This window comes from Melopsittacus undulatus, chromosome Z, assembly GCF_012275295.1.
Source record: "Melopsittacus undulatus isolate bMelUnd1 chromosome Z, bMelUnd1.mat.Z, whole genome shotgun sequence".
Classification (NCBI taxonomy): domain Eukaryota; kingdom Metazoa; phylum Chordata; class Aves; order Psittaciformes; family Psittaculidae; genus Melopsittacus; species Melopsittacus undulatus.
The window spans coordinates 24,390,845-24,417,295 of NC_047557.1; the positions used below are offsets into that span (position 1 = coordinate 24,390,845).

The following is a 26,451-nucleotide window of genomic DNA, read 5'->3' on the forward strand; positions in this document are numbered from 1 at the left end:
AAAATAAAGGAAAGAATCACATCAACTCTTTCTCATTAACTACTATAACAATTTTTAAAAAGTTGGGGGTTTGTTTTTTGTTTTTGTTTTTTTGTTTTTTTTTTTTCCCCAGCCTTTCTCCATTTCAAGGAAGCAAGTTGACAGTCATTGTAACCCAGCCTAAATGTAGACTGCTGTCAAAATATAGCCCAGTCTGGTTAAGGCAGCTTCTTTTGGGTTCTCTTTTGTGCAGCCAGCCATGTGGTCAGCTTGAAGCAGTGACCAGTCTCAGCAAAAGCTGGTTGGTTCTCCAGGGTTTCTTGCTCCATGGTTTTTCAATTTGCAACCAGATATGCCATTGTCACTCCTGGAAGCTTGCAATTTGCTTGTTGCTTGGAGCTCATAAGTCCCTAACCTCAAAGTCATCTGCATTAAGGGAGTTACATCCATGACATAATGCACACAGTGAAATCTTAATGCATATTCAAATTAATTAGCAATGGATGGAACCTAGGGCTTAAGCAAACTACACAACACAGCTAGAGCTTGAGCTGGGAGGAATACGATTTTATACACTGTCCACAGGGTACTTGGTTTCCAGCACATTACTTCTGACAGTTGCTGCAACAAGAGAGATGAAGTGAATTTGCACAGCTCTGTTCTGGGCTTCCACCAGGCTCTATACTGGCATCATTTAATTCAGCTGGACAGTTCTATGTTGTAGATTTAGAATAATATACCACAGAATCCTATAATGATTTGGGTTGGAAGGAACCTTGAAAATAATATAGTTCCAGCCTCCTGCCATGGGCAGGGACGCCTTACACTAGACCAGGTTGCTCCGTCCCCATCCAGCCTGGCCTTGAACACTTCTACAAACTTTAATGTGATGGAAATACTGTTGAAATCTGTGGTAAAACTTTAGCTGCTTTTAGTGGAGCCAGCATATCATCTAGTAGTTGCCGATTTTGTGTATGTTAGTAGAAGTTGTATGCTGCAGGATGTGCTTCTGCCATCCTGTATAAAACAAGAAAGAGACGAAAAATGATTCTAAGAGCAGCTCTTCTTCTGTAGTTGGTTTATGACCCTGTCACTATTAGGCATGCCTGTGTGTATATAAATGAAAACCAGATTCTTTTAGTACAGAAACTTAAAAAGAAATTGTCCTCATTGTTTCATTGTGTATTTTCCACAAAGTGAGGACTGCATATGCAGAGGGGGTGGGGGAATGCAACAGTGCTGCTTAAACTGCAGCTTGAGAGGTGTTTCATTAGTGGACAAAGAAATACATTTGTGAGATAAAAATGGACTTTGACAGTTCTATTCTGATCTCATTAGCTTATGCAGATGCTTTAAAGCTCTTCTTTTAGACCTGCTGTTATATGACTGCTTGCAGTTGCAAACAGGTGCCCCCCCACCCCTCCAGCTTTTGCTGCTTTTACAGAATGTATGTGAAAATACACTTCTGTAATTTTAGCTGTCATTGAGTTAGAAAACTGCTCCCTTAGTTCACAGTGTGTGTCTCATTCAGTATACACAGATACTTGACTAGAGTGTTGGCTTTTTCCATTTTGAGTAGTCTTTGAATAAAAAAACAAAAAAACCTTTCTCTTACAACCGTTACTATTTTTTCAGGCAATAATAAATAGCACCATCACCCCCAACATGACATTTACTAAAACATCCCAGAAGTTTGGTCAGTGGGCAGACAGCAGGGCGAATACAGTCTATGGCTTGGGATTTTCGTCTGAACATCATCTTTCAAAAGTAAGTATGACCAGTGGCAACTGTTCAGCTAATCAAGCAGCTTAAGAATACTTGATTCCTGCCCAGTGTATCTTGAGTCAGTACTTGCTACTGTTATTATTTAAAACTAATTTTACTGTTGTTGTTATTAAAAAATAATTTACAAAAATTGTTCTGTATTGATTCTTATAGTGTAAAAAGACAAGACAAAGTGTGATACCTGCAAATTTTCTTTTAATTGATGGAGAGAATGTGGGAGATATAAGCCAACACAATGTATGTTGTTAACTCTTATAATTACTGATTTGTTAGGTTTCTCTTTTTTCTGAAGTTGTTTTTCCATTACAGTTTTTCATGACAGAATTTGAAGGATGAAACAGTTCAGCTTTTCTTCTGTATTTAGAGCTCCTATGGAAATAAAATGCTGGTAGTCTTCAGATGCATTTTTGTCTTTTAAGCCACATTCACTTTCCTACTACGTAGTGCGTTAAATTACAGATATTTCAACATCTTCAGGCTTAAAATAAAGCTAGTGTGAAATACATTCAGCATAAAAGAAAAACTACATTTTCTTATTGGAATGCAAAAGTTGGAATGTTTACCAAAGAAACTGTGTGCTGTCCGTGAGGGTTTTTTTCTGCTCTGCTTATGCAGAGGGAGGTACTTATTCCAAGGAAAGGAGTAACCCCTGTTTCTCAAACTGGTGGTATAGTTCCCCAGAGCACCCTTTCTACAATGCCTATTGCTATTAATACTACTGCAGTAGGTGAGTCTAGAAACCTATACAAGCTGGTGTCAATTTTTCTCTAGATGAGGAATTTCAGTTCAGTTTAAGAACATTTCTCTACATTTAGCAGAGAATTTTCATCTTCGAAGTATACAAAAGGTCTGGAAACCCAACTGTAATAAATGCGTAGTACAGATTTAAGTAAGAAATAGATTGGCTTGTTATATAAAAAGAAACCAAAACAACAAAATCCAACCAAAAGGCTCATCACAAAACAATACATAAAAACCCCAACAAAACAAAAACCCAAACCAAACCCCACCCAAATGAAAATTCATACCTGCCCTTTTGAGAAGTTGCCACTTAACCAAGGATAAGCATAAACCTGTTAGAAAAACCTTAAAATAAGAACCAGTACTTTTTTTGAACAAATATTAAGTTGTAAGATTTATTTTTCTTTCATAATCAGATAGCTTTCATTTCCACAAAGTAACACAAATACAGGAAATTTTGGATGATATTAATACCATGTGTGCTTTTGTGTGCCTGTTATTGCATCAGTGAACTTGGAAACTTTGTCACTTATATTGGTTTGTATGTCCCAGAGGCACTTGCTTGCCAATGTAGTAATAACATTTCTCAGTATTTCAGTGGATTTAGAATAAAGACTAATTTAGTTTAACTTATTCCGTTGACTAGCTTGTTTTTCTGTACCACAGAATGCTTCTTTGGAGGCAGAGTATCATAAGGTAGTCATGTGCACTGTGTTTGACTGACTTTAAACACTAGGTTATCCTTGCCAGTGAAAATATTTTTGGTTTTTTATCTGTCCTTTTCTTGACTCTTTTCTTGCTCTCTCCATGTGGTTCTACCTGCCTTCTTAATTACAGTCCTATTCTATACTGCCTTCAAACGGATGTCTAAGAGTTTTAAGTATGGCTTTGGCTTAAAACTATATTGCTCTTGAAAAAAATACGTGAAAAGCTACAGTAAATATTTTATCCTAAATGCAGTTTTGATTAGTAGTTACTCAGACTGCTGTGTTTTACAAAGAATACGCAAATCTATTGAGAAAAATGCCAAGTCACAGACCTTTTATGGAGCTTATGGTAATGAATCTTCAAGACCTTTTCAGCAGACTGTTCCTGTTCTATTATACCTTAATATGATGCTGTAGTATATTATGATATCTCAGTACTGATGTGAATTGAAATTGCTGATTGTTACTACAAAAATTCATAAAGGTAAAACTTTTTATGTTATTTTAAAATTAAAAACCATATTTGATGGAGAAAGGAAATTTCTTTACATTACAGTCACTGGAGTTGGTAGATACGTTGGTCTTGGAATCAGAAAACCTAAATTGGAAACCCTGGATCTGCTGTGTAGCTTTAGAAAAATCTTATCTGTGTTCTTTTTCTTGTCTTGTCTCTCTGCTCAGATTATAAACTCATTTCTGTTCACTGGCATCATAGTCAGGTTTACCAGAGCACTCTTTGGTGGTACACCTAGCACTGTAGAACATGAAATCTGATTGAGGGCTGAAGGCACTACTGGATATTAATAACAGGGTTAACAAATAAACTGTATTAGTGGATTTGTTCCAAAACAACTTACTTCTAAAAGTTGCCTTAACTTCTTTTCTGTATTTGATTTACCAAAACCCTTAAGTGAACAACCCTGTTGTATGCAATATTTTTTGCAGCAGTGTCTCTAGGCCCCAATACAATATTTCAAGTTCCAGGGAGCAAAAGACAGCCTGCAATAAAAAAAAAAAAAAATTAGTCTAGTCTGTGACTGATTCCAACATTTTAATGAAGCAAATAGAGCAGATAGAATAAACTGGATATTCGCTTCTGGTTAATGTGCTTTTGTCCTCCTACGCTAATTACTAGAGTAGGGTGCAACAGTGATAACCTCTTTTTGTGCAATTATTGTGATTGATAATTAGTGGAGTGAGATTATTTTATAGAAAAATAATGGCACTCAGATATTTAATTTTATTGCATACTGGTTTTACATGAAATTGATTTATTTTCATTAGACCTTTTCTCAATAAGTTAGACCAAAAGTTCACCTACAGATTGTTCTATCAGCAGTCTGTGATGAAATATGTTTTCTGTGTTGAAGAATATTCCTTTCACAGGATTTGTAACAGAGTCCCTCTTGCTGTGCAGTAGGAGGAACAGAATATCCCATGATTTTCAGAAAAAAAATGAGACGACTTTGTCATTGAGAATATAAGTCTCTACTTTTGATAGTATTGATGTGTAATAAGAAATACTCTTTTCAGGTTTGCTGTCTGTCTTTCCACTTTGAATTAGTTGATCTGATTTATTCTTTATAATTTAAGAATATGCTAAATGGGAAAAACGCCGTTATAAATAGTTGTAAGAGCCTCCTGTAATCTCCCTGTACAACTTGTTATCTTCTTCTTAAAATACTGGTCCTCCAGAAAAGTTTTCCTTTTATACTGTGAGATCTCATCTTCATTACTCAGGAATTTTATCAAGAGATTGCTATTATACATCGCCTGGCTGTCTCAAGGAGTTCCAGTAAATTTGTGAAAGTTTCCACTACATTAGTCATGTTGGCTCTTCTTAGAACAGTATCCATTTGTCTGTCTTAATATTTTTTACAGTTTCCACCATTGTGATACAGAAAATCGTATTTACTGCCTTGTCTGTTTTCAGCCATTTATTCTAAACCTCAGCATCATGTTTTCCATTCATCACTCCTCTGGTCTTAAAGCTGATTTGATAGGTTACCCATCAGATTTTGAGGTCTATGTACAAGTCTCTAAATAAGTATCATTTAGTTCTGGTGATCTGTTGCCAATTTTATCATGTTCTGAGACATGTTTTGGTGCTGGATTAGACTTTGAGGAAATGCATGGTTTTAAATAACCTGACAGGTGAAATGTAGCATACAAATAGAGAGAATTTATATTTCCTCAAATACTCATAGCCTACCAGAAGTTTAAAGACAGTAAGGTTCTTTAGGTCTTGCATGGCGAGTGAAGTTCTGATTGAAGAAAGCTGGAAAGATGAGTCACACAAAGGGTAGCCTTCATGCCTTGTAAATGCATTGAGTGCAAATGAATTTCTTTATATACTGCTGCTAGGGAGTTTTAGAAGCTGTTTGTGAAGCTTCCAGTGTTTTTGCAGAATGATTTCAGTCTTAAGCTGATCATAAGAAGATAATGTTCTGTATAAAAGCAGTAAGAAACAAAAACTAATGCTTGGCTATTATAGCAATTAGTGTAGTATCAAGCTGAGATCTATGAAGCAAAACTTTCTTCTAGCCAGAGAAATTAACCCCCATTCTTAATAAAGTGATTTAATCTCTCAAGTTTAAGGGTGAATTTTTTTCCAAATGGCTGATTTAGTTATTTATTGGAAGAGGTACCAGCACCATAGAAATCAAGCTTCATATGGCAGTTCAATATGCAATTCTTCAACTTAGTATATACAAGTGTTTAGTTCAGTGAATCTGTTCTTTAACTTGATTGATGTGAATAAACAATCGAGAAATGAACTTCACTCAATATTCCTGTTGCTGCTTCCATAAACAGCTATTGAAATTATAAATGCTGTTAAAATCTGAGGAAAAATCAGTATTTCAGTCATGAAAGAATGAAGCCTTTGAAAACTCTAGGCTAATAATGACCACAGTAGGCTTCAAACCAGATCCTTTATTGTCAGGAAGGGTGTAAAACCTAAGTCTGAAATCATGTGTGTAAGGCAGCTTATTACTTACTAGCCATGTCTGTGGTGAAGGTTTTTAACATTATGAGCAGCAGATCAAACTTCATTACATCATAATTTTCATGACATACAAACAGTGTGCATTATGTCTGAAAGTGACATCACTGTGCAACTCACTTAAATGAGTATATAATGAGAAAACTAAAAAGTTCTGCTGACAGAATTTGACTTTGTAAAATGTTAAGTGCAGCATTCTGTTCTGCATGTAAAGTACTACTTCACACCTACTCTTTCTCTTTTTTCTTTTTTTTTTTTTAAATATGTATCTTCAGTTTGCTGAAAAATTTCAGGAATTCAAAGAAGCTGCACGACTAGCAAAGGAAAAATCCCAAGAAAAGATGGAGCTAACAAGTACACCCTCTCAAGTGAGTCTTGTTGCCTGATTGAAGCCTTGTACTCCATGTCTGTGCTACTTACTGTATTGTACCGTACACACAGATGTTGTACTAAAATTGGATGGGATACTTCTCAGTTACCATGAATACTCTCAACAGTCAGCTGGAAGTGTCAAGAAGTCTAAGAATACATTTAACATACGCTACAGAAGTGTCAGGGGGACTTGTTTTAAAATAAAATTTGCCTTTTGTTTACTCCTATTCCTTTCTTTGAGCTTCACCCAGAAAATGAGTAAACATGGTGAGCAGTTATGTAAGTAAATCTATAGTGAACACCTTTGTGTTTGTTCCGTACTGTATCTATAAAACTTCAGGTGGTGCACTGTAAAGGACTTTCACAGAAGAATTATTACAACAAAAATCGAAGTTAAAACAACAAACTCTTTTTATTTCCTACTGTGTAGTATTGTGCAGTGTGTTGAATTTGCTTTGAAAAAAGCAATTGCATGGGGCTTTTATGCCCCTCCATTTCTGCTCTCCCCTCCTCTCCAGTGTTTCTGTCTCTGTGTGTAGCTATTTGTTTTAACCAATAGCGAAGACAAAGGTAATTCCTTCTCTTGGAGGATGAAGCAGCATTAAAACTACAGCAGGGGTTACTGAGTTGAGTAGGATTAAAGCAGCTGAGTCTTTTTTCTGGGGAGTCTTAATTCATTGAATCAGTGCATCTGTTGGGTGCTTTACACAGTAATATGCTCCTGATCTTTGATGGAACAAAGATGGCAGGCTATTTGTAACATACTATACAAATAGTTTTATTTCCACCAGGAAGCTACATTTGGTGTCTTTCCAAGAGAAGTCAGTGGAAACCACAAGAATACACCCAGTGAACCAACCTCCTGTTGTTTTGCAGTAGGCATTTTGCCCAAGTACTAGGTTGGCTTCGCTGTTAATGACTAACTCCTTGCATTGCTGTGATAGGATAAAAGTAAGGCCTTTTTTATTAGTTTCCTTGGCTGTATCTCACTTTCTGATAAATTCCATAAATAAACACGGAGATAATGGAAGCAGGTATTTCAGTGTTACAACCTATAATATATACTTGCCTTTAGAAACAGTGAAGTGCTTCAGCTAGGCCTCTAGTTACTCAATATTATAGGCAAAACAATTACTCTGCTTCTCTTCTGACATGTTTATTAATATTCTAGACTCAGAAGGTAAATCCAACATTGTAGAATGGAGTGAATTAGTGTTTGGTTTGGACATGAACTTGAACTACTTAGAGACAAGATGCTTTCATCTGGCAGCTGCCCATGGTTAAAGCTTTCTCTTAAAGTATATGAGCTATTAGTATTAGTATTCTGGACAGATTTCCTTTTATACATGGAACCTAACATTTTATACTGTAGGCAGTTACAGAAATGTTACCTTGAGTGATTCTGTAATGCATATTGAGAGCTGCAATTTAATTACTGCACACTTAGGAATAATTTTACATTCAGGGCTTAACTTTTCACTGTGCTGGTAAGTTAGCATATTATTCAGAAGGATACAGTTAGTGCAAGTGCCGGCACATCAGCATAATATTCTTCACATACTCGAAGCTTCTCATTACTTCCTCAGAGAGAAGGGACTTGAATCAGGAACTCTGGAGCAGATGAAAGACAATGGCTTCATAGCAAACTGTAGCACTTCATAGCACTGGGGCTCATTCTGAGGTTTATGACTGGGGGAAGATGGGTGCTTGGTAGCAGGAAGGGAAGCAGGATCCTTGAGCCATACAGAGGACCACTTGCTGTTATTTTGACCAGCTGCCAAAGAGTGGCTGCAAGGCAGATAATTCAGGTGTTGCCTTTCTCAGTCATTTACAGCTCTTCTTTATCTTTTGCCTAATGATCCTTTACAGAGAGGGAGAGTAAAAGAGGAAGGAGAGAGACATTTTCAGGGGCTAGTTAAGACTTCACAGGAGTCTGGCTCTTTTAGGTATCTTTCACAGAAAGGCACTGGGAGGTAGTGTGCAAGTAGTGAGATATATAATGGTAACTCAGCTACAAGTGTCAGTCGCTCTCCTACCTGGAGACTGGCAAAACATACGTGTCAAACAAAATGTTTTATTTCTCTTGGTACTGCTCTAAAATAAATGCTGTTATTATTTATCAGTTAATTACCAGATATGGTGCACTGGCTACCCTCTCTGCTACGCAATTTTAAGAGAAGTACATGTGCTTTTTTCTGCAGTCAGTATGTCCCTACAGATTGATCTTTATTAAAATATCTCTACAACAAATAATAGTGTAACAAAACCCTGTGTAGGGCGTTTGCTGTTCATTGCATATACTACTGGTATGTGTGAGTTTCAATTCTGAATGTTCTGCAAAAAGTTGTGAAATTGGGAAGGAATATAAAACTAGACATAACAATAGAAGTATCTCAGAAATAGAGTATGTATTTGTAGCTCAAGTACTTGCTTGAGTTAGCTATCCTAAAACTTAAGAACAGTCTTATCTAAGGTCCACTGAAGTTAGGCTGCTTCTCTAAGGTGTTAGGAGCTTTAGCAAAATACTGGTACTGTTTTTCTAGGCATTTCCACCAGAAAGATGCCTCAATGGCCTATAAGTAGTAGCTCAGGGTCGAGTATTTTTTGAATATTCTATTTCATCTGACAGCATATATTGTTTGGCTTTTGTGTGTGTGTAACACACAGTAGAAAGAAAGCAATACATAGCTGGATTTGTGGTTACTCAATAGTAGGAATTCTTTTTCCCTTAAGCTATAATGCTGCTAATTCTAAACTCTGCATTCTTACTGTTTCTTTAATACTGCCTGTTCTCCTCCTATTTACCAACAGGCTTCGCTTTATTTCCCCAGAATATTAGATAATACATAAAATCACCATTTACCTTAAATGTAAAAAGACCTTCACTTGTCCACAGAAAGATGGTGGCCTGGACCAACAAATTAAAAGAGAGATATTGTCTGATGCTTTCTTGAAATGAGGAATGTATTGTTTCTGTGTCAGAACTTGTACTTCGAACCTGTCTGTATGAAAATGGCTTTGTATAATAGTACACACTTTATCTGATATGTCTGGAGACTGTTTACTTCTGAGACCACCTATGCACATAGGTACCTCCATCTGGTGTCCCTTCAACTCAGCCTTAGGTAATAAAGCTTTACAATGCTCTTACCTTATTTATATAAAACTAAAATACTGATTCTCCTGCTGTGCCACCTCCTATTTCCCAGACCCATCTTACAATATAGGGAATTAATTTGCTTAGATCAGGAACTCATGGCTGTTACAGTGACAAGCCACCCATAGTCTATTTTCAGTTACAAACTTGCCTATGCACTAAAAGCAACAGTTTGATCTGGAGTTCACTGAGCTCACAGGAAGCAATAGCCTGAAAACTGTGTGTATTCCCCCTCTTGTTGTTTCGTTTTGTTTTCTTTTCTTTTTTAAACAAACTTTAACTTGGTGAAAGTGTAGAACCAAATAGAGCAGTTTGTGTGGTCTGCAGTCTCACTCTATCAGTCTTGCAAGCAAATGAATTTTTGAACTTCAGTTCTTTTTCTCTAAGCAAGAATCTGTCCTCAGATATTGCTTTTAACCCTGGTCTTTTCAGATTAAGACTTCTGTTAATATTTGATATTGTGTGGTGACTGATTTACTCAAAATAGTCTTATCTGCAATTCTGATCCCTTTTTATGCAGACTATAAGGAATAGCTGTTGCCTGAAAAATTGCAGGATCACATAATTTTTTAGTGCAAGAATTGGGTTGGTTTTGGCAAAATGGTCATGGCAAAAAAACCTGTTGGCTTTTTCTTTGTAGAAGTCCAAAGTTTGCTTAAAAAGCTTGTTGAAAAAGTAACTTTCTGGGATGTTATGTGAATTTCTGTGCTGGAACAAACATTTCTCATAATTGTTATTGTATCTGAATCAGTAGCTGGCAGACTTACACCATTGCCAGTCAGTACTGCACAGAGAAGAACCATGAACAGCAGCCAGGGAAGTGTATGGAATACTTAATGAGAAAGCAGTATAATACATAGTAGGAAAGCAAGCTGGAATTGGTGTGTTCATGATTTTGGAATGACCTACTCCTTTTATTCTGTTCTCTATTTAGACACCATTAAAAGGTGGCTTGGTCTGTGCTGTGAAGACCTTTGTTTTACTGTAGAGACTCTTTTGTGAGTGTATGCATTTTGTTTGTAAGATTTTAAAATTGAGGCATTTTTTGATGAATTCCCCTATGTTATATTTAGTTTATATACTGTGTGCACTGTCATTTTTATACTGCTTGGCATCACTGAAGTCCTGTATACCTATTAGTAGGGTCAGAGCTCCATTAGGCAGTGCAGATCTCTGACAAACTCTTAAATAGCAAAATATACCTGAGCCAGACTCTCATGTCTTGCCTACTCATCATGTGGAAAAATACTAATCCTCAAGAGCGTGTGTAACTCCACGACTGGTGAGTGACTTAAAGTTCAATATTCTCCAGAAAACCTATATATAATACAACAGTGGTACCACAGGAGAGCTGTTAATCCTTTCTTTTCAAATGTATTAAAAACCTATTTGTAACTGTCATGGCTGAGAATTATCAGGCATTAAAATACATCACTGATTTATAGGAAGACTTGTCATTTTCAATTTAAGAGCTATGTTTTTCAATATCGTTTCTATACCGTTGAATGTTAGAACTAAATTAACCTGCTACCTCAGCTAGAAGGGAAGGATGAAAATCTCTTCTTAAGCTGACCGCAGTTTTTTCCCCAGCTCTGTGAAGTCTGGAGTGGATGTGTGAAACTACAGTGGTAAGGAATAAAAACTTCATTACATATGAACATCTCACAAAAGTCTTTCTAAAATTCTTTTCCTCTGACTAAAATGGGAAGACATTCTTTTTAAACATTTGTAAAACAATTGTCCAGTGTGAGTGGCTTTCTGTTGTCTTTGGTGCTTTATTTGTAGTCAATTTCATTATATTTCCTTGCACATAAATTATTTATCAGGCAAGGATAGTTGTGAGTGTCTGAGAGCACTAATTAACCTTTATTACTGGTGGAAGAAACACATCCTAGAATCTGATGCTTCTCTTGTACATACAAAATCAGCCCCTCTTGGATTTGCAGGCAGTGAGCCCTCAGGTATTACATAGACTATGATTGTCTGCATTAACGTTTTTCACTTCAGTTGCATTCAAATTAGAAGTCTATGAGAGTGCTGTACAGAAAAATAAGTCTAGTTGGAACTTGCACATTTGTTTTTCTCCTACTGAACTATTTTTTATTTATTCATACTCAAAACATTTTAATAAGTAGGCTTTGGCTTTATGTATCTAATAATGGTGGTGCAGGAATTCAAACTTAAAGATACAAGCCATCTAGATTTTGTAGAGTGTGTTTTTTTCGTAGAGAGGTATGTATTTTTCAGAATACTTAGTGTAGTTTGGGAGGAGGAAATAAGAGAAACTCCTGGGTCCATAAAGCCTTTCATTCAGTGTCAGTAGAAATTGTTTGTCAAATGTCTATCCTGTGAAGGATAATAATAGGCAAAACCATATAATTTGTGTAGAATAATTTATTTGCTGGGTTATCTTGCTTACTGCTCTCTTCACACTTAATTTCAATTCAGTTTCAGTTCAGTAAAATGTTCTGTAAAAATGTTGACTTTTAAAGTATTAACACTTACTAGTTTTGAGTGTAAAATAGCAAGCTTTCTGAAAGTAGGTAACAGTTTTCATTCATATCATAAAACCACTATATTTATGTTATAAATAAGGGTTTTTATCTGTGGAATTAAATCAGTGTGAGCTAATTATTTCTGCTTTTTAATCAGTAAGAATTTACTAATGGAGACACTGGTGCATGTGCACGAATGCTAAATAAAATATAACTTGAAGTCAGTATTAAAATGTTGTATCACCCACTAATTCATATTGTAGAGTCAGATACGTATCTCTCACTGTATGAAAAATGTGGCAGAATAAATGCAAAATTTTGACAATTGTTGTGCTGCAAAGGCTTATTGTAATTTAAAGTGCAATGAAAACATTGAACAACAACATTTTTTTGGTTGAGGGACTCCAGAAAGGTGTGGAAAGTGATGATCTTATATTCTTTAAAAGAACTGGGTTTTTCCACCTAATTAAGTCTCAAAGTCAAGGACATCTCCTACAGATGGAGGATTGGCTTCAGTACTGGCTTTCAGAAGGCTTTATCCTTTTAAACTAACTAAAGGCTACAAGCGGAGGTTCAGAATTAAACCCTGATCTTGTATGATCATGATGACCTTCAGATACTTTGCAGTTCCATCTGAGATTGCTGTTCTTCAGTTTCCTATGCAGAGTGTCAAAGAGCTGGGGAGAGGAGCTCTTGACTTCAGGGACTGCTTGTGCTTAAGCTTAGTAACATTAAATAGCAGTTTATCTAGTTCCCATGCAGGTGGTAGAAGGCTGGCTGAAGATGTTTAACTTATGGAAATTCTGTAATTCAGCCAGTCCTCTGCTGTATAGACACCCCTCTGTGACATTCATTGAACTCTATTCATGAAGCTCTTCTATTTCAGAGTTAAATGTTGTCACTTGGTTACTGAAATCCTGCTAAGACATTTGAAAATTAAGATGAGCTGCTTAGCTTATGTGACTGATCTCCTGCAAAACCCATTACTTGAAAAAGAATAGAATAGGAAAGAAAACACTAAAATTAAACCACATGCAGGGACTGAAAAGCCTATAATGTTCTAAACTAGAATGTGGGCTACAAGGCTGTACTTTGTTTGAATAAAAAATAAATAATTTTCAGTGACTAAAAAATTAGCAAATGGTGTTTGTTGGCCAAAACACAAATGTACATATAGGAGTGGGGAAGCGTGATTAAATCCCCAGGAGTGCCCTTTGCTGGGGGACAACCATTAAGTTTTTCATGTGTGCAGTTACATAGCAGTAGTGGAAGCTGTCTGGGTGTAGCCGGGTTGTTCTCCTTCACAGACAATACCACAGCCAGCAAGAACTAAGCCACTAATGTGCCCGCAAAACTTTCTCAGGGGCTTCGCTGAGCAAGCGTTCTTTACAGATGGCTCATGTGTGAAACAGTGGATGCACCACCAGTGGCCCTTCTCATGTCACTTTGGTTAATAAACAATATGAAAGATTTTTGAAACAAATATTAGAATTGTTTGTTTCACCATATTAGAATATAAAATAAAAGACAAGAATCCTGGGTGTCAGTAGTCATGCACTGTGTAGCAGGATAAAGGCAGAATGTAATACCAGGTAAGAGAGAGAGCGCTGTAATAAGCAATACAAGAATACTTGCAAATAATTCATAGGTCAGTTGTGTTTTGTACAAGATAATGTGAATGTTATGTTAATAAACTACTTCTAAAATTCATGTGGTGAAATACTGCCATGAGAAATGCTGGAAAGCTGAACCTAAATTTGTGTATCGTTTGAGAATTCATGTTGGCCCTTACATGCACATAGCTCTCCTGAGCAGGGCTGTTTGTAATTTTAATGTGTTTTTTTGTTTTACTTAAGGAATCAGCTGGAGGGGATATTCAGTCTCCTTTAACGCCGGAAAGTATTAACGGGACAGATGATGAGCGAGTGATGCCAGAAGTGACGCAGAACTCAGAACCAAGGGCTGAACCAACCCAGAACGCATTGCCATTTACCCATAGGTACAGATTCCATTCCCACATCCTGATTAAGTGATACCTGTCTCCTTCCTTGTTAAAGGGACCTTCTCCCATTTTGCATGAAAAAACTCCCAAACCACCAAACCCAACCTCCCCACCAAAAATGAACTGTCTTTTACATTTGCACAATATTTTTTTTTGTTTTAAGAAAAAAGCAGGTATGGAAAATATTTTGGAATAAGATTCGGGGAATATTAATTCAGAGTTTAAACACCTTAACATGAGCCCTTGAACACTGAGTAGTGTAGATGTCCCTTTAACAGGAAGCATTTCTGTGTCTGAGATCTTAGTAAAATTAACTGCTTCATAGAATATTCGAATTAAATCAGTTTTGCACACATTCCTTAAATGTCTGATAGGACTGGATGTTCTTTGGTGAGCTGTTGGAAGAGAAGAGTCTCTTACAGCACTTCTGAATTCAGAAGTTTAAAGCAGCCTCTAACTTAACAGTTATCATGACAGTTGAAAACATTTTTCAACTTCTTCTGAAATACAAGAGAATTGTAGTTCTGCTTCGGACTGAATTACATTTTGTTGCATTAGGAGTGCTGTGCTCTGTTCTTTAAGAAAGCAAAGACTCTATTTAATTATATAGGACTTTAACTATACAAATAATGAGTTAAGATGGATCTCACCTATCAGAAATTGTTGTAAATGGGGCACTCTCAATGAAGCACAATGTATTGAGACTGTGGAAAATTAACTGAAACATTTGATAAGCTTAGAACAGAGCTAGAAATACTAGATATATTTTTTTAAACATTGCCTAATTCAGTTTAAATAGAGTTTTAAGAGCTCTTGATCAAAGACTGGGGATTACTACAACTTCAGGTATGTCATGCAATTCAGAATGAGCAGAGATGGAATTATGCAGGACTTCTTGGTTTTTGTAAGAGGATAATACTAAACATATCTGGAAATAATATACATTCTAAAATGAGAAAGTTACAATTTTGCATTATTTTTTTTAACAGAGTGATTGTGTTTATTTTTATACTTCAGCTGTCATTAGTGCATCTCTTAAATGTTCTAGGAGAAATGGTCCTTTGTAAGAGTGCTGTGTGCATGTTTAAGAATTGCAAGTGTTGCACATTTGTCAGTGTTCTGTAGTGAGTTAATTTGAATTATTTGTGTGTTGAAATTCTCCATCAGTGTTTTTTGTGGAAAGGCATTGTGATGAAGTCCACATGAGTAGTGTTGTTTGTTTTGGGTTTTTTTTTCCTTTTTTTAAATAATAATTGCAAGATCTCCCGTCATTCCGCATCTGTAAATGTTTTCTCTTATGTCAGTGTAGTAAGTAAGCTTTCCTCTGCATTGAGCATGACTAAAGATTTGCTTTGAAACAACCCAGTTGTAATTTTTGGTGGTGTATGACAGAGGTTATGAATCTTTCATGTGTTTTGCATTTTTCTGTCTACTTCTTGTATGCAGTGTGAGTGCCTGGTTTTAGTTTCTTATCCTGTTATACCACTAGCTCAAATTTGTTTTCCTACAATAATTCTGCATTTTGAGGGTCATTTTTCATGATGATTCTGAAAAGACCAGAGTTTTGTGTTGCTTATGGTAGCTTCAGGTCTGTTAGTGAGCTATTGCTGAAGAAAATGCAACTTTTTAAAAAGCTTTGAAATAAATTAGATTTTTGACTAGTTATGTTTTTTATTATAAATAAAAAAGGTTATTTATTTATTATAAAGAAATAAAGATGCATGAAACACATGCATGAAAGAGATGGAAAGTGAAGCTCTCAGGATTATGTTAGTCCAGATTAAGTGGGGATGTTTTGTAGAGATATTTCATAATACTAAATTGGCAACTTGGTAGACATACATAGCTGCTTGTGCTGGCTGAAGGCGTGCTCTGTGCAGGCAATCTGCTTGCCTTATTTAAAGGAAAAAGAAAAAAGACTTAAATTTAAAACCATACACCCCAATATATGGAGACTCCCTGGGCTTTTCATGTGTTGGGAACAGAAAGGGACTGTGCTTCTTATTCTCTGCCCTTCTGATGATGCTGTCTGTTGGTGGCACTCCGTGGATGATGGAGAGGAGTTGCTGAACTGAGCCCTTTCCTTGTGCACCCTGGTAACTCCTGCCTATCACTGAGACTCTTCCTCCTGCACCCTGCTTTTGGACAAAAGTGAACTTTAGCCAATGCTTCCGGGTGAGGAGGGTAACACGGGAAGGGCATTCGAATGTTGTCTTGTTTGTGGCAGTGCTTTATACATTATACATTTATACTCTCAGAGTCACTGAAGCTGCCTATGCTTCACTGAAATAACACTACCAAAGGAGTTAATTTCTTCCATGAATAGGAGAGTTGTATTGTGCTCTGGCACTGTCAGTACATACTTACCCTGTAAAGAACCAAAAAAGAGTGGTCCTCAGTGAAGGCATGTGAGGGGCTGCACGACAGAGGCCCAGGCAGCTATGGGGCAGCTATGAAGGTGGCTGGTGAGCTGGGAAGTGAGTTGCTGCTGAGGGGATTGCCAGGCTCAACTGAGGGCAGGTGTCTGTGGCAGACAACCAAGTTAAAGGTTTGAAGGAGCATCTGTCAGAACAGTTATACAGGTAAAGGGTTTTCATGTCCTTGTATGAACTGGAAGGGTCAGACAGGAGTTTACAAGACCAGACATCACTGGTGTGGAGGTCATACTTAAGACTGCATCTTACTAGTTGTCATTTTTAATCTGCACGTCTGAAAAATGTTTAGTTTGATTTTCTTGTAACATATCTTCACTGGCCAGATATGTCCTCTTCTGCAAATGTTCTCTGTGCTGTTTATGTCTTGGTGTAAGTTGATGTGGCCTGTTACTTCCACAGAGTTAAGTGTAGACTACACTGGTATTTTTTGTTATTTTCTGACTACTTGTACCTAGAAGCTGAAAGCCAGTATTACTTAAGTCACCAGAGTTTTGTTATTAGAACACAAATTTCTCATTATTCCAGTAAATAATTGTAAGCATTGAAATGTAAATTCTCCAGTATATGTCTAAAATACTATTCATATTCCCTTAGCATGAAGTAGAAGTCTGTTTACAAGCAGTGTTCCTCTGGTCAGCTACTTGAGAGATAAGGATATTTCAGTTACAAACCTTGCACAGAAGATAAATTCTTGTAATTAAACATCTTGCTTTTTTTTTTACCATCTATGATGGTTATTGTTGAATTATGAAGTAATAGTACTTGGGAACTCCCACATCCTAAAATACAATACAGCCTGAGCACTACTCTCATGAGTAATGCTGCCAGAACAAATGAAGCCTAAGCCTGGCATTAGAATTTTTGAAAGTCTTGGCTGACACACTGATCAGACCTTTCCTGAATGATAGCAAGTCCAGGAAGGCTTGTTTCTCTGATAGAAGCTAGTTAATCAGATCTAATATTTAAAATAACTAAGACTAAAAGAAGTATGTCTTTTTATTCTTAAGACATCTTCCTTTCTTAAAAAAACACTTTCCACATTCTTTGAGTTGTGATTATTATTTCTTTTTCCAAACTGAAAACTGTTGATCATAAAATGAGGTCTGGAGAGAAGCTGTGAACATTTTTTTTTACTACTTCTGATGTGACTGGTTTTTAAATAAAATTTTTAATCCTGATGGTGCATAGTATACAATTTCTGGTTATCTGAGTGAGCCCAGAGAAACAGTGTACTAAACTTACTCATCTTCATAATATAATTCCAATGTTAAAACTGAATAATGTATTTAGTGAACTCTGCAGCTACTGCTTGGAGCTTTTGGTAACTGGTGAACCTGTTCTTTGCCCGTTGAAGAGAGAATATATTTGTTTATAACAAGCTTTATTCCATATTTGGCACCTTAACAAGGTTGATTAAATACACTTTCAGAAACAAAATGTAAGAGGATTCTTCTGGGACAAATCTTGGAAGTCTTCAATTTTCTGTCAACCATTACTTAACCCTGTTACCTCATTTTTTCCTTGTAATACATAAACTTGGATTTTCAATTACATGATGTTTTGATCAGACAATATATATATGTGTGTTTGTTGCTCGTTCGTTAAAATTCCTATTTTTGTATTGAAGCAAATTTTTAATAGGGAATTTTGACTCATTGCATTAGTGAAAATGGATTTACTTCAAATGATGTTAATATCTTAGGTATGTTATTGTCTAAATATCTTACCATTTAATGATGCTGCATGTAAATCCAATACTGTACAACAAAGAAAAAAACAAAAATCTTGCTGCTAGCTCGTGTTCCTTCACCGAGTTTCTATTAAAAGTTGTATGCAGAAATCTGTTTAGTAGATTTTTCACTTTGTGTATTAAAACTACTTACTTCTACAACCTTAAATACGTTAGTTATATTACAGTAAAGGTACATTTGGAATCATGCTGAACTGTTCAGTTGGCTTGAAGGAAAAGTTCTGAGTTGTTTTTGTGGTGCTTTGTAATTTGAATTTATACTCAGTCCTTGATTTTGGGTGGGTTTTTTTGGTAGGGTTATGCACAACTTCCTTCCCAAATAGTCCTAGGGGTGCGTATTACTTTTTGTTTGTTTGTTCTGTTTTGGAATGTTATCTAACCTGATCATAGGATAATTTTTTCTTCTGAGGAAGCTCAGGAGCTCTTCAACCCGAGTTCCTGCTCAGAGATCAGCTATGAAATCACACCAGGCTGCACAAAGCTTTACCCAGTTGGGTTTTGAAAACCTTCTAGAACAGGGACTGATAAAGCCAGGCTTTTAAAAAGGTTTCTCTATAACATCAAAGGCAGTAACTGTCTTCACATTGCACAGTACTTTAATGACCTGTGACAATTTAAGGCACACTGAAGAAGCTCTGGTAAATTCAATTAGTCTGTTGAGAAAAGATTGTTATTTCTTGAGGAGCACTTAGAAAAGAAACTCAAAGGTAATATGTTCCTGCTGTCAGTGTAAGCAAAGGACTGGTTGAAACAGCAGCTTAGATGTAGGTCTTGACTTCACCTCAACCAACATCTCTTTGATGTTGTGGAGGGTGCAGCTCTGCTGTTCCTCAGTCTCTTGTGCTCCACCAGCAAGAGTCTGGTGGTCTCTGGAACTAGCACACAGGCAGGTATTGCTCACCCCTCCCTGACACAATTTCTGCTGCTTCCCCACACTCCTGCATTTCTGCCTAAGCTGCCAGGATCTAGTTCAATTAGGCTGTCCTTCAAAATAAAAGTTCTTGGTAGGAAATTATTAATTTGAAAGGAAAATTACCTTGTGTTCATGTAATTTTTTCATGTCTCTGACTTTCTGGACTGATAATTCTGAAAATTCTTTAAAGTGTGTTTGGAATACATGGTAAATCACTACATAGTTTTAAACCAGTAGCATGTCAAACAGCACAGTACGGCTCACCCTGTGATATTTTCAAAAGATATCTCTGGTAATGGGAGGAGAGGTGGAGTTGAATTGTGTCTGCTATTGAAAGAATGGTCTTGGTGTTTGTGTTGCTTAGGTCTTCAAAATGAAGAAACTCAAACTAATTGAAGTAATTTTAATGGCTATGGGAATGGATGAGAGCCAGAATACTTAAGAGAGTAATTTCACCATCTCCCTTGTGCATCTAAGCACATTTTAGTTTGGAGCATGTCAATTATCTTCTTCCTGCCGTTTATTTAGTGAGAGCTCCAAGAGGCAATTCAGGCAACATGACCTGGGTGTTTCAAATTAGATTATATAAATACTGTCCTCAGAAAAAAGTGAGCATTCTTGAAACATAACTCTTAAGTACCTTCTTAGAAAAGGAATGTAATCATAATGCAACTTTATTAAAACCAAACAAAAACCATACTATTTGTCCTATGTAATTTTTCCTCCTTTAACCACATACATAAATAAAAAAAGCCCAGTAAAAATGAGGGGGGAGGGAAGGAACTATCTTGCTTAAGGAATGAACTTTTATTTTGTAAAATACATTAATAATGTGCAGGCTATCCAAAGTATGACTGAGATTTAAAGACTGTTAATACTTAAGCAGTTGTAAGCATTGGGTCTGTGAATCAGGATATATGATATTTAATACTGAATCAGATTCAGCAGGATGAATGTTTTCCAAGGTTTTTTGGTTCCATCAATTAATTCACAATCATTATTTTTTTAGGCATTTTCAAGAATACAGTTCTCTAAAACATGTTATTCATTTTAGCAGTCTACTGTTAGCTTGCAGTGACTTTGGTCATTTTTAGTCATCCATGGGGGAGCTATTATCTTTATTCTATTATGCATTCTTATACCAGGGTGTATGCTTGTTCAAAATTGTGGGCAGTGCCTGTGAGGTTTGTTTTATGGTATAATTGGTACATATAAGATTTAGAATATGCTGTTTTGTGAGTTGTAAGATCAAACATGCAATAATCCTTTCAAGAAGAAGAATTATAGTTACAGACTATCTTACGCAGGCAATCGATACCTCATGTTTTCTTTACTCCTACTTCCATCAGTGAGTGTCATCGTATCTTTCAATCAGTACGTAGGGATAAGCTGCAGACTGAACACCAGTCACAGAGAAGGACTCCATGGTGTTGCCTTTAATACACCAGAGATCTCTCTGGGTAAATCTTGCTGAAATTAGGTCAGCATTTCCAACTACAGTGTCTTTTCATCTTTTCAAACTTTCCCCCCTCCCCCCAAAAAAAAACTGAGAGGTGCCATTAGTATCAAAGAGAACAGACACAAAAGAAATGCTGCAGGTTACAATGCACTACTCATCAGAAAAAAACAATGAAAAATTTTGAGAGGAAATAGCCACTTTGTATCACTACTTTTCATTTTAAAATCATCTGTGGCTAAATAAAACTGCAAATGTCATGCCCTGTTTGGACTGGAAGCCTCAGTGTATTATTTACCATTTTTCAGCCACCTACTAAAGAAACAAGAAGCAGAAAGCCAATAACACCTGAAGTTACCAGGGAAAAAATAAACCCACATAGCTATTGATCCCCTGAGACTCAAATCAATTTTCTAATAATCATGACCTTTGAAAATGAAAGCCTTTGGTGGGGGGAAACAGAGGCGATGTTTGTAGGACAAACATATTTTTCACAAAGTCTGATCACTCAGACTTCACTATCTCTTTCCCATTGGTTAAGAAACTTGACACGTGGAAGTATTTCACAACCAAGGTAGTGTGACGCATTCATGCCTATACCTTCAGGTTCTGCTTGATGACCCCAGTCTCCTCCTATAACAAGGTGACCCGCCTGGTTGATGAGAGAAGGGCTGTGGACATTGTCTATGTGGACTTCAGTAAAGTTTTTGACACCATTTCCCACAGCATTCTCCTGGACAATCTGGCTGCTTATGGCCTGGACAGGAGTATTTTTCGCTGAGTCAAAAAGATGGCAGAGCCCAAAAGGGGTGTTGGTAAATAGTGTCAAATCTCGTTGGTGACCGGTCACTAGTGGTGTCCTTCAGGGCTCAGTGGTAGTGCCAGAGTTGTTTAATATCTTCATTGATAATCTGGATGAGGAAATCAAGTGCATGACCAGTAAATTTGCAGATGACACCACGCTGTGTGGGAGTGTTGATCTGCTGGAGGGGAGGAAGTCCCTGCAGGGGGATCTGGGCAGGCTGGATCAATGAGCTGTGGCCAATGGTATGAGATTCATCAAGGCGAAGTGTTGCATGCTGCATTTGGGCCACAACAATCCCATGCAATGCTCCAGGCTTGGGGAAGAGTGGCTGGAAAACTGCTCATGGAAAAGCACCTGGGGGTGCTGATTGATGGAGCTGAACATGATCCAGCTTGTGCCCAGACAACAAAGAAGGCCAAACGTCATCCTGGCCTGTATCAGCAATAGTGTGGCCAGCAGGGCTGGGGCAGTGACCATCCACTTGTACTGGGCAGTGGTGAGGCTGCACCTCAAATCCTGTGTTCATTTCTGGGCCCCTCACGACAAGAGAGACATTGAGGTGTGGGAGCAGGGCCAGAGAAGGGAAACAAAGCTGGTGAAGGGTCTGGAGTGCAAGTGTGATGAGGAGCAGCTGAGGGAACTGGGGTTGTTCAGTGTGGAGAAGGCTGAGGGGGAACCTTTTTGCTCTCTACAACTGCCTGAAAGGAGGATGGAGTGAGGAGGTGGCTGGTCTCTTCTCCCAAGTCAGAAACGACAGGACAAGGGGAAATGGCCTCAAGCTGTGCCAAGGGAGGCTTAGACTGGATATTAGGAAAACTTACTTCGCCAAAAGGGTAGTCAGGCATTAGAGCAGGCTTCCCAAGGGAAGTGGTTGAATCACCATCCCTGGAAGTGTCCAAAATCATGTAGGTAAGGCCCTTAGTGACATGGTTTAGTGGTGGTTTTGGCAGTCCTGGAGTAATACCTGGATTTGATGATGCTAAAGGTCTTTTCCAGTCTGGTTGATTCTGTAATTCAGCCTGAGATTAATTCTTGATGTGGAGACTGAGGGCTTTTTCAGAGCCTGGAATTTTAACTATTTGTATCAAGACTTGGCCAGGGCAGTGTGTTCTCAGGTTAAGAGTGTCATACAGTACCTTGTGTGTAGCTGCTTCATTTAAAATGCAAGACTTAGTCCACTTATCTTTACCAATGCAGAATATAATGCTTATGCAACCATCTATATGGGGAGACAAATGGTAGCAACTTTTCCAAATTTGTTTATTTACTGCTTTCTTCATCTAAATAGACTTTGTAGTTATAAGCTGGTTCTGTGAAAATGGGGAATAGTCCACACATGGGTTTCAGGGTACATGTTTCCATCCACACAGAATTTACTGAAAATGTAATGTTTTTTTAGAGAAAGTACATTAAACAGAACTGAAGATTTGTGGCCTTCAGGTGACTTTTGAGTGTTCTGCAGAAGAATCTGCATCACTATCTTTATTTCAATTCTTGTGTATTTTACTCATCTCAAAATTCACTTCTTGTCAACTTCAGATTCGTTTCTAAAATCAGTATACAAAACATGGATGAACTTGTGTAACTTCCACACATTCCAGTAATGGAAGAAAGCCTCTGTTATATTAGTTAGAAAGAAAGGAAATTGAAGTGTTGCTGAAGAGTTCTGAGTTCAAAGTTCACAGCTAAAAATCAGCTTTAGAAAACTCAGCAAGAGAAAACTTGTGGAATTTTGGTACATTAAAATGTGTTTTAATGTACCAGAATGTTTTAACTCATAGCAGCAACTTATTCTCAAAATACAGCCTTACTCTTTTAGTCCATGTAAACTTGCCCCCTTCACTTTACATTTGTAAAGTCTGTTTTTAATTAAGAAATACCTTCAGTTGTTAAATTGCTCAAGTACTTGAATATCTTCACTCAGATTTTTTAGTGAGGGTGATGAGACACCAAAACTTGTTTCTTAGAGAAGTTGTGGATGCCCCCTCCCTGTAAGCGTTTAAGTCTGGGTTAGATGGTGCTTTCTGCAGCCTCTCCTAGTGAAGAACATCCATGGCAGGGAGGTTGGACTAGGCAATCTGTGCCAGGTATAGTGTCTGCTTGGCCTGCTCCTTGCTCTTTTTGAAAGATCTCTGTGTTGCTGTATCTCACCTGTCTGCTTTATCCTAAAACAAAGGACATATGAGAAGTTTTTAGGCAGCAGGTCCAAACCCAGTGGAATACTTGAAGGAAGTATTTTTTTCAAGAAAGTAGGGGGGAGAAGACTGTAATTGAGTTCATTTTAATGAAGGTGAATCCTCTGAATACATCTGATGGATGCATATTTAGTCCTTCGCTTACTCATACCAACAAGTTACTCTGCCTCCTGTGTTATTTTGTTTGTAGTAGTAGATCATGAGATACATGTACTACTCATGTTTGCTATCCCAAATACTGTTTTGATTGAAAAGAAGCACAGTTTAGGATGTGACTGCAGATCTTATTTTTTGTTACCCCTCTGATGCTTCAGAATTAGCAACTGCAATTAACAGCTGTGCCTTGAGCAACTGGTACAGGCTTCTCCAGTGGTCACACAGAATGGAGGATCGGACGCTCGCTCTAAGGTGCATGTAGCTTAGGAATTAACTGTACTCTGTTGATTCTCCAGTTCAGAGACAACATGCAGTTGTCTGCATGTTGCAGAGAAACTACGCAGAACTTGATTAAGCCAGTTGCTGGTATTACGTATTTATTGATAGGATTTAGCCAAATGGGTTATCTCTGTCTACTCCTTAAAAGAATATTTAAAACCTAAAGTTTGGCAAAGCAGTTTAGAAATCCATATTAAAAATACATAGCATGATTACTGACTTACTATTTTTTTTCAGGGAATTATTTCATATTTAAATGAGTTTCTTAGGCAAAAAATGGTTTTCATCAAAGTTATTTTTTCTAGCATTTGTCTGTTATAGAGCTGGCTGAAATTCATCAGCTGTGTAGCTGTCTATTCTGTGAGGGATCATTCTGTACACCTGCAAGAGATTCAGAGCCAAGACAGACGACCTCTTAATTCTCACATGAAGTGAAAAGCTTCGCTATAAGTCTTATCCAAAAGATCCATGCTGTTTTACTAATATGGTACTCTTTGGAGTGTGTCTTTTTTTCAGATTAATTAAGATTACTAAAGATTTCTCTCTTACTTAGAAATAGATATTACAAGTAAACCTAGTTAAGGCAGGAATTCCTTTGGCAACTTCTGTGGCCTGCATCCTCATGGGGAGAACCAGCAAGCTCTGCTACATCCATGTGACACTGAGGTCAGAAAAATTCTGCCTGAGGGGCTTCCAAAGTGCCCCATGCATTTCCTCCTAGACAGGCACCTAACACTGGTAAGATGAACCAGGATATTTAACCTCTCTTAGCTTTTAAACATCTAAATTTAGGGAAGATGGGTTTCATCCACTAAGCCCTCTTCACCAGGTCCAGCCTTAAGTTTTATGTGGTGGGCATTTTCATCAGGAATCCCTAGTCTCCAGGTCATGGTTCCTTGTCCAGATTGTGTAAGCCCCTGGAAGACCAGAGTAAGAGCTCACTGATCAAGTAGAAGTCCAAAGTTGCTTTATTGTAAGCCATTTCAGAATGTGTCTGAATGTGAAAAGAGTATTCAGGCTCCACCTGAACAAGTTGTGTCACGAAACATAACTGTGGGCTATTGATTATTTTCCATTGTGTTGTAGTATGCAAAACCCTTGCAGTGGAACTTCAATAGCATCAATCTACTTCCTGCATGGATAGACGTTAGAGGTGAGCACGTGTAAACACAGAAGCAGAGTATCTTGTTGGTATATTCTCTTCTTGAGGTAAGAGCTTGAAGGGTAAAATGGGAAACACAAGAAAATAGAGATCAACATTTCCTGTAGTTTTCCATCCGCTTTACGCTTTCGGGAAGCTTTCTGTACCTAAAGAATCAGATCTTCTGAGTTCATTTAATATCACTGCAGATGCCAGTGACATTTTGTCGTACAGGCAGAAAGTGGTTTGTTGTGATCAGAGTTTTGAACAAACAAAACATTTGTTGCTGAATAGCACTTTGGTGAGATGTGGAAAAATGGTAATTCGTAAGCATCATAAAAGTATTTCAGTGACACCAAACAGCCATCAAGCTTTGTCTGTAATGAATTGGGTTGGCACAAATCAGCAATGAAGTAGACTGTAAGAGGGTTTTTTTAATCAGCTCTTAAGACATTTGGCAAATGACGGAAGCTGAAGCTGGGTGAAGGTGCTGAAATAAAATATCCAGGTTGTCTAGGACTCTGTTGTCTCAAGTACACAATAATAAAACATTACGTGTGTTCCATCTGTTGTGATGAATTTCTATTGTGGGGATTGTTGCCATTGCAGATTTTATTCTGTGGCACTATGGTGTAATGATGTTCTGCCTTCCTATCATGAAATGCAAAGTATGTGATTTCTAAATTAAAGTTAGAATAGTGAAAACCATTTTTCTGGCAGACTGCAACAATGTATGAAATTAAGGAGTAATTTTATTTAAGCAACGTGGCTCAAACAAAAAATCCCCAACCTAAACCGAAACCTAAATTGACTGAATTAGAGTGAGTTACTCAAATCTGTAGTTTGCCAAAGGAAAAAGAATAAAGTTTGTTTTTTTTTTTCCCTGACTACAGTGAAAATAGGATAGAAATAAGATAGTGTTGTTGTTTGAAGCCAAATGCTTTTTCATGTAGGCAATATATTCGGCTGCCCTGAATTTTAAGAGGATAGCTAAAATAGTTTCCCACATGCCAAAAGTGTGATCTAACTGATCACTGTGTTTGACTGTGATGTAACTGTTCACTTTATCTATGAAATAC

The 26,451-nt window shown here is 37.2% G+C and overlaps 1 protein-coding gene across 1 annotated transcript in view; it reads left to right on the top strand.

Moving 5' to 3' along the window:
* Positions 1 to 26,451, top strand: part of HOMER1 (homer scaffold protein 1) — an 89,420-nt gene that overhangs the window by 28,008 nt on the left and 34,961 nt on the right. Inside the window, exons 3-5 of the mRNA XM_031051524.2 lie at positions 1,615 to 1,746; positions 6,492 to 6,584; positions 14,097 to 14,239. Coding sequence (XP_030907384.1) covers positions 1,615 to 1,746; positions 6,492 to 6,584; positions 14,097 to 14,239 — 368 coding nt within the window. The remainder of the gene's footprint in view (positions 1 to 1,614; positions 1,747 to 6,491; positions 6,585 to 14,096; positions 14,240 to 26,451) is intronic.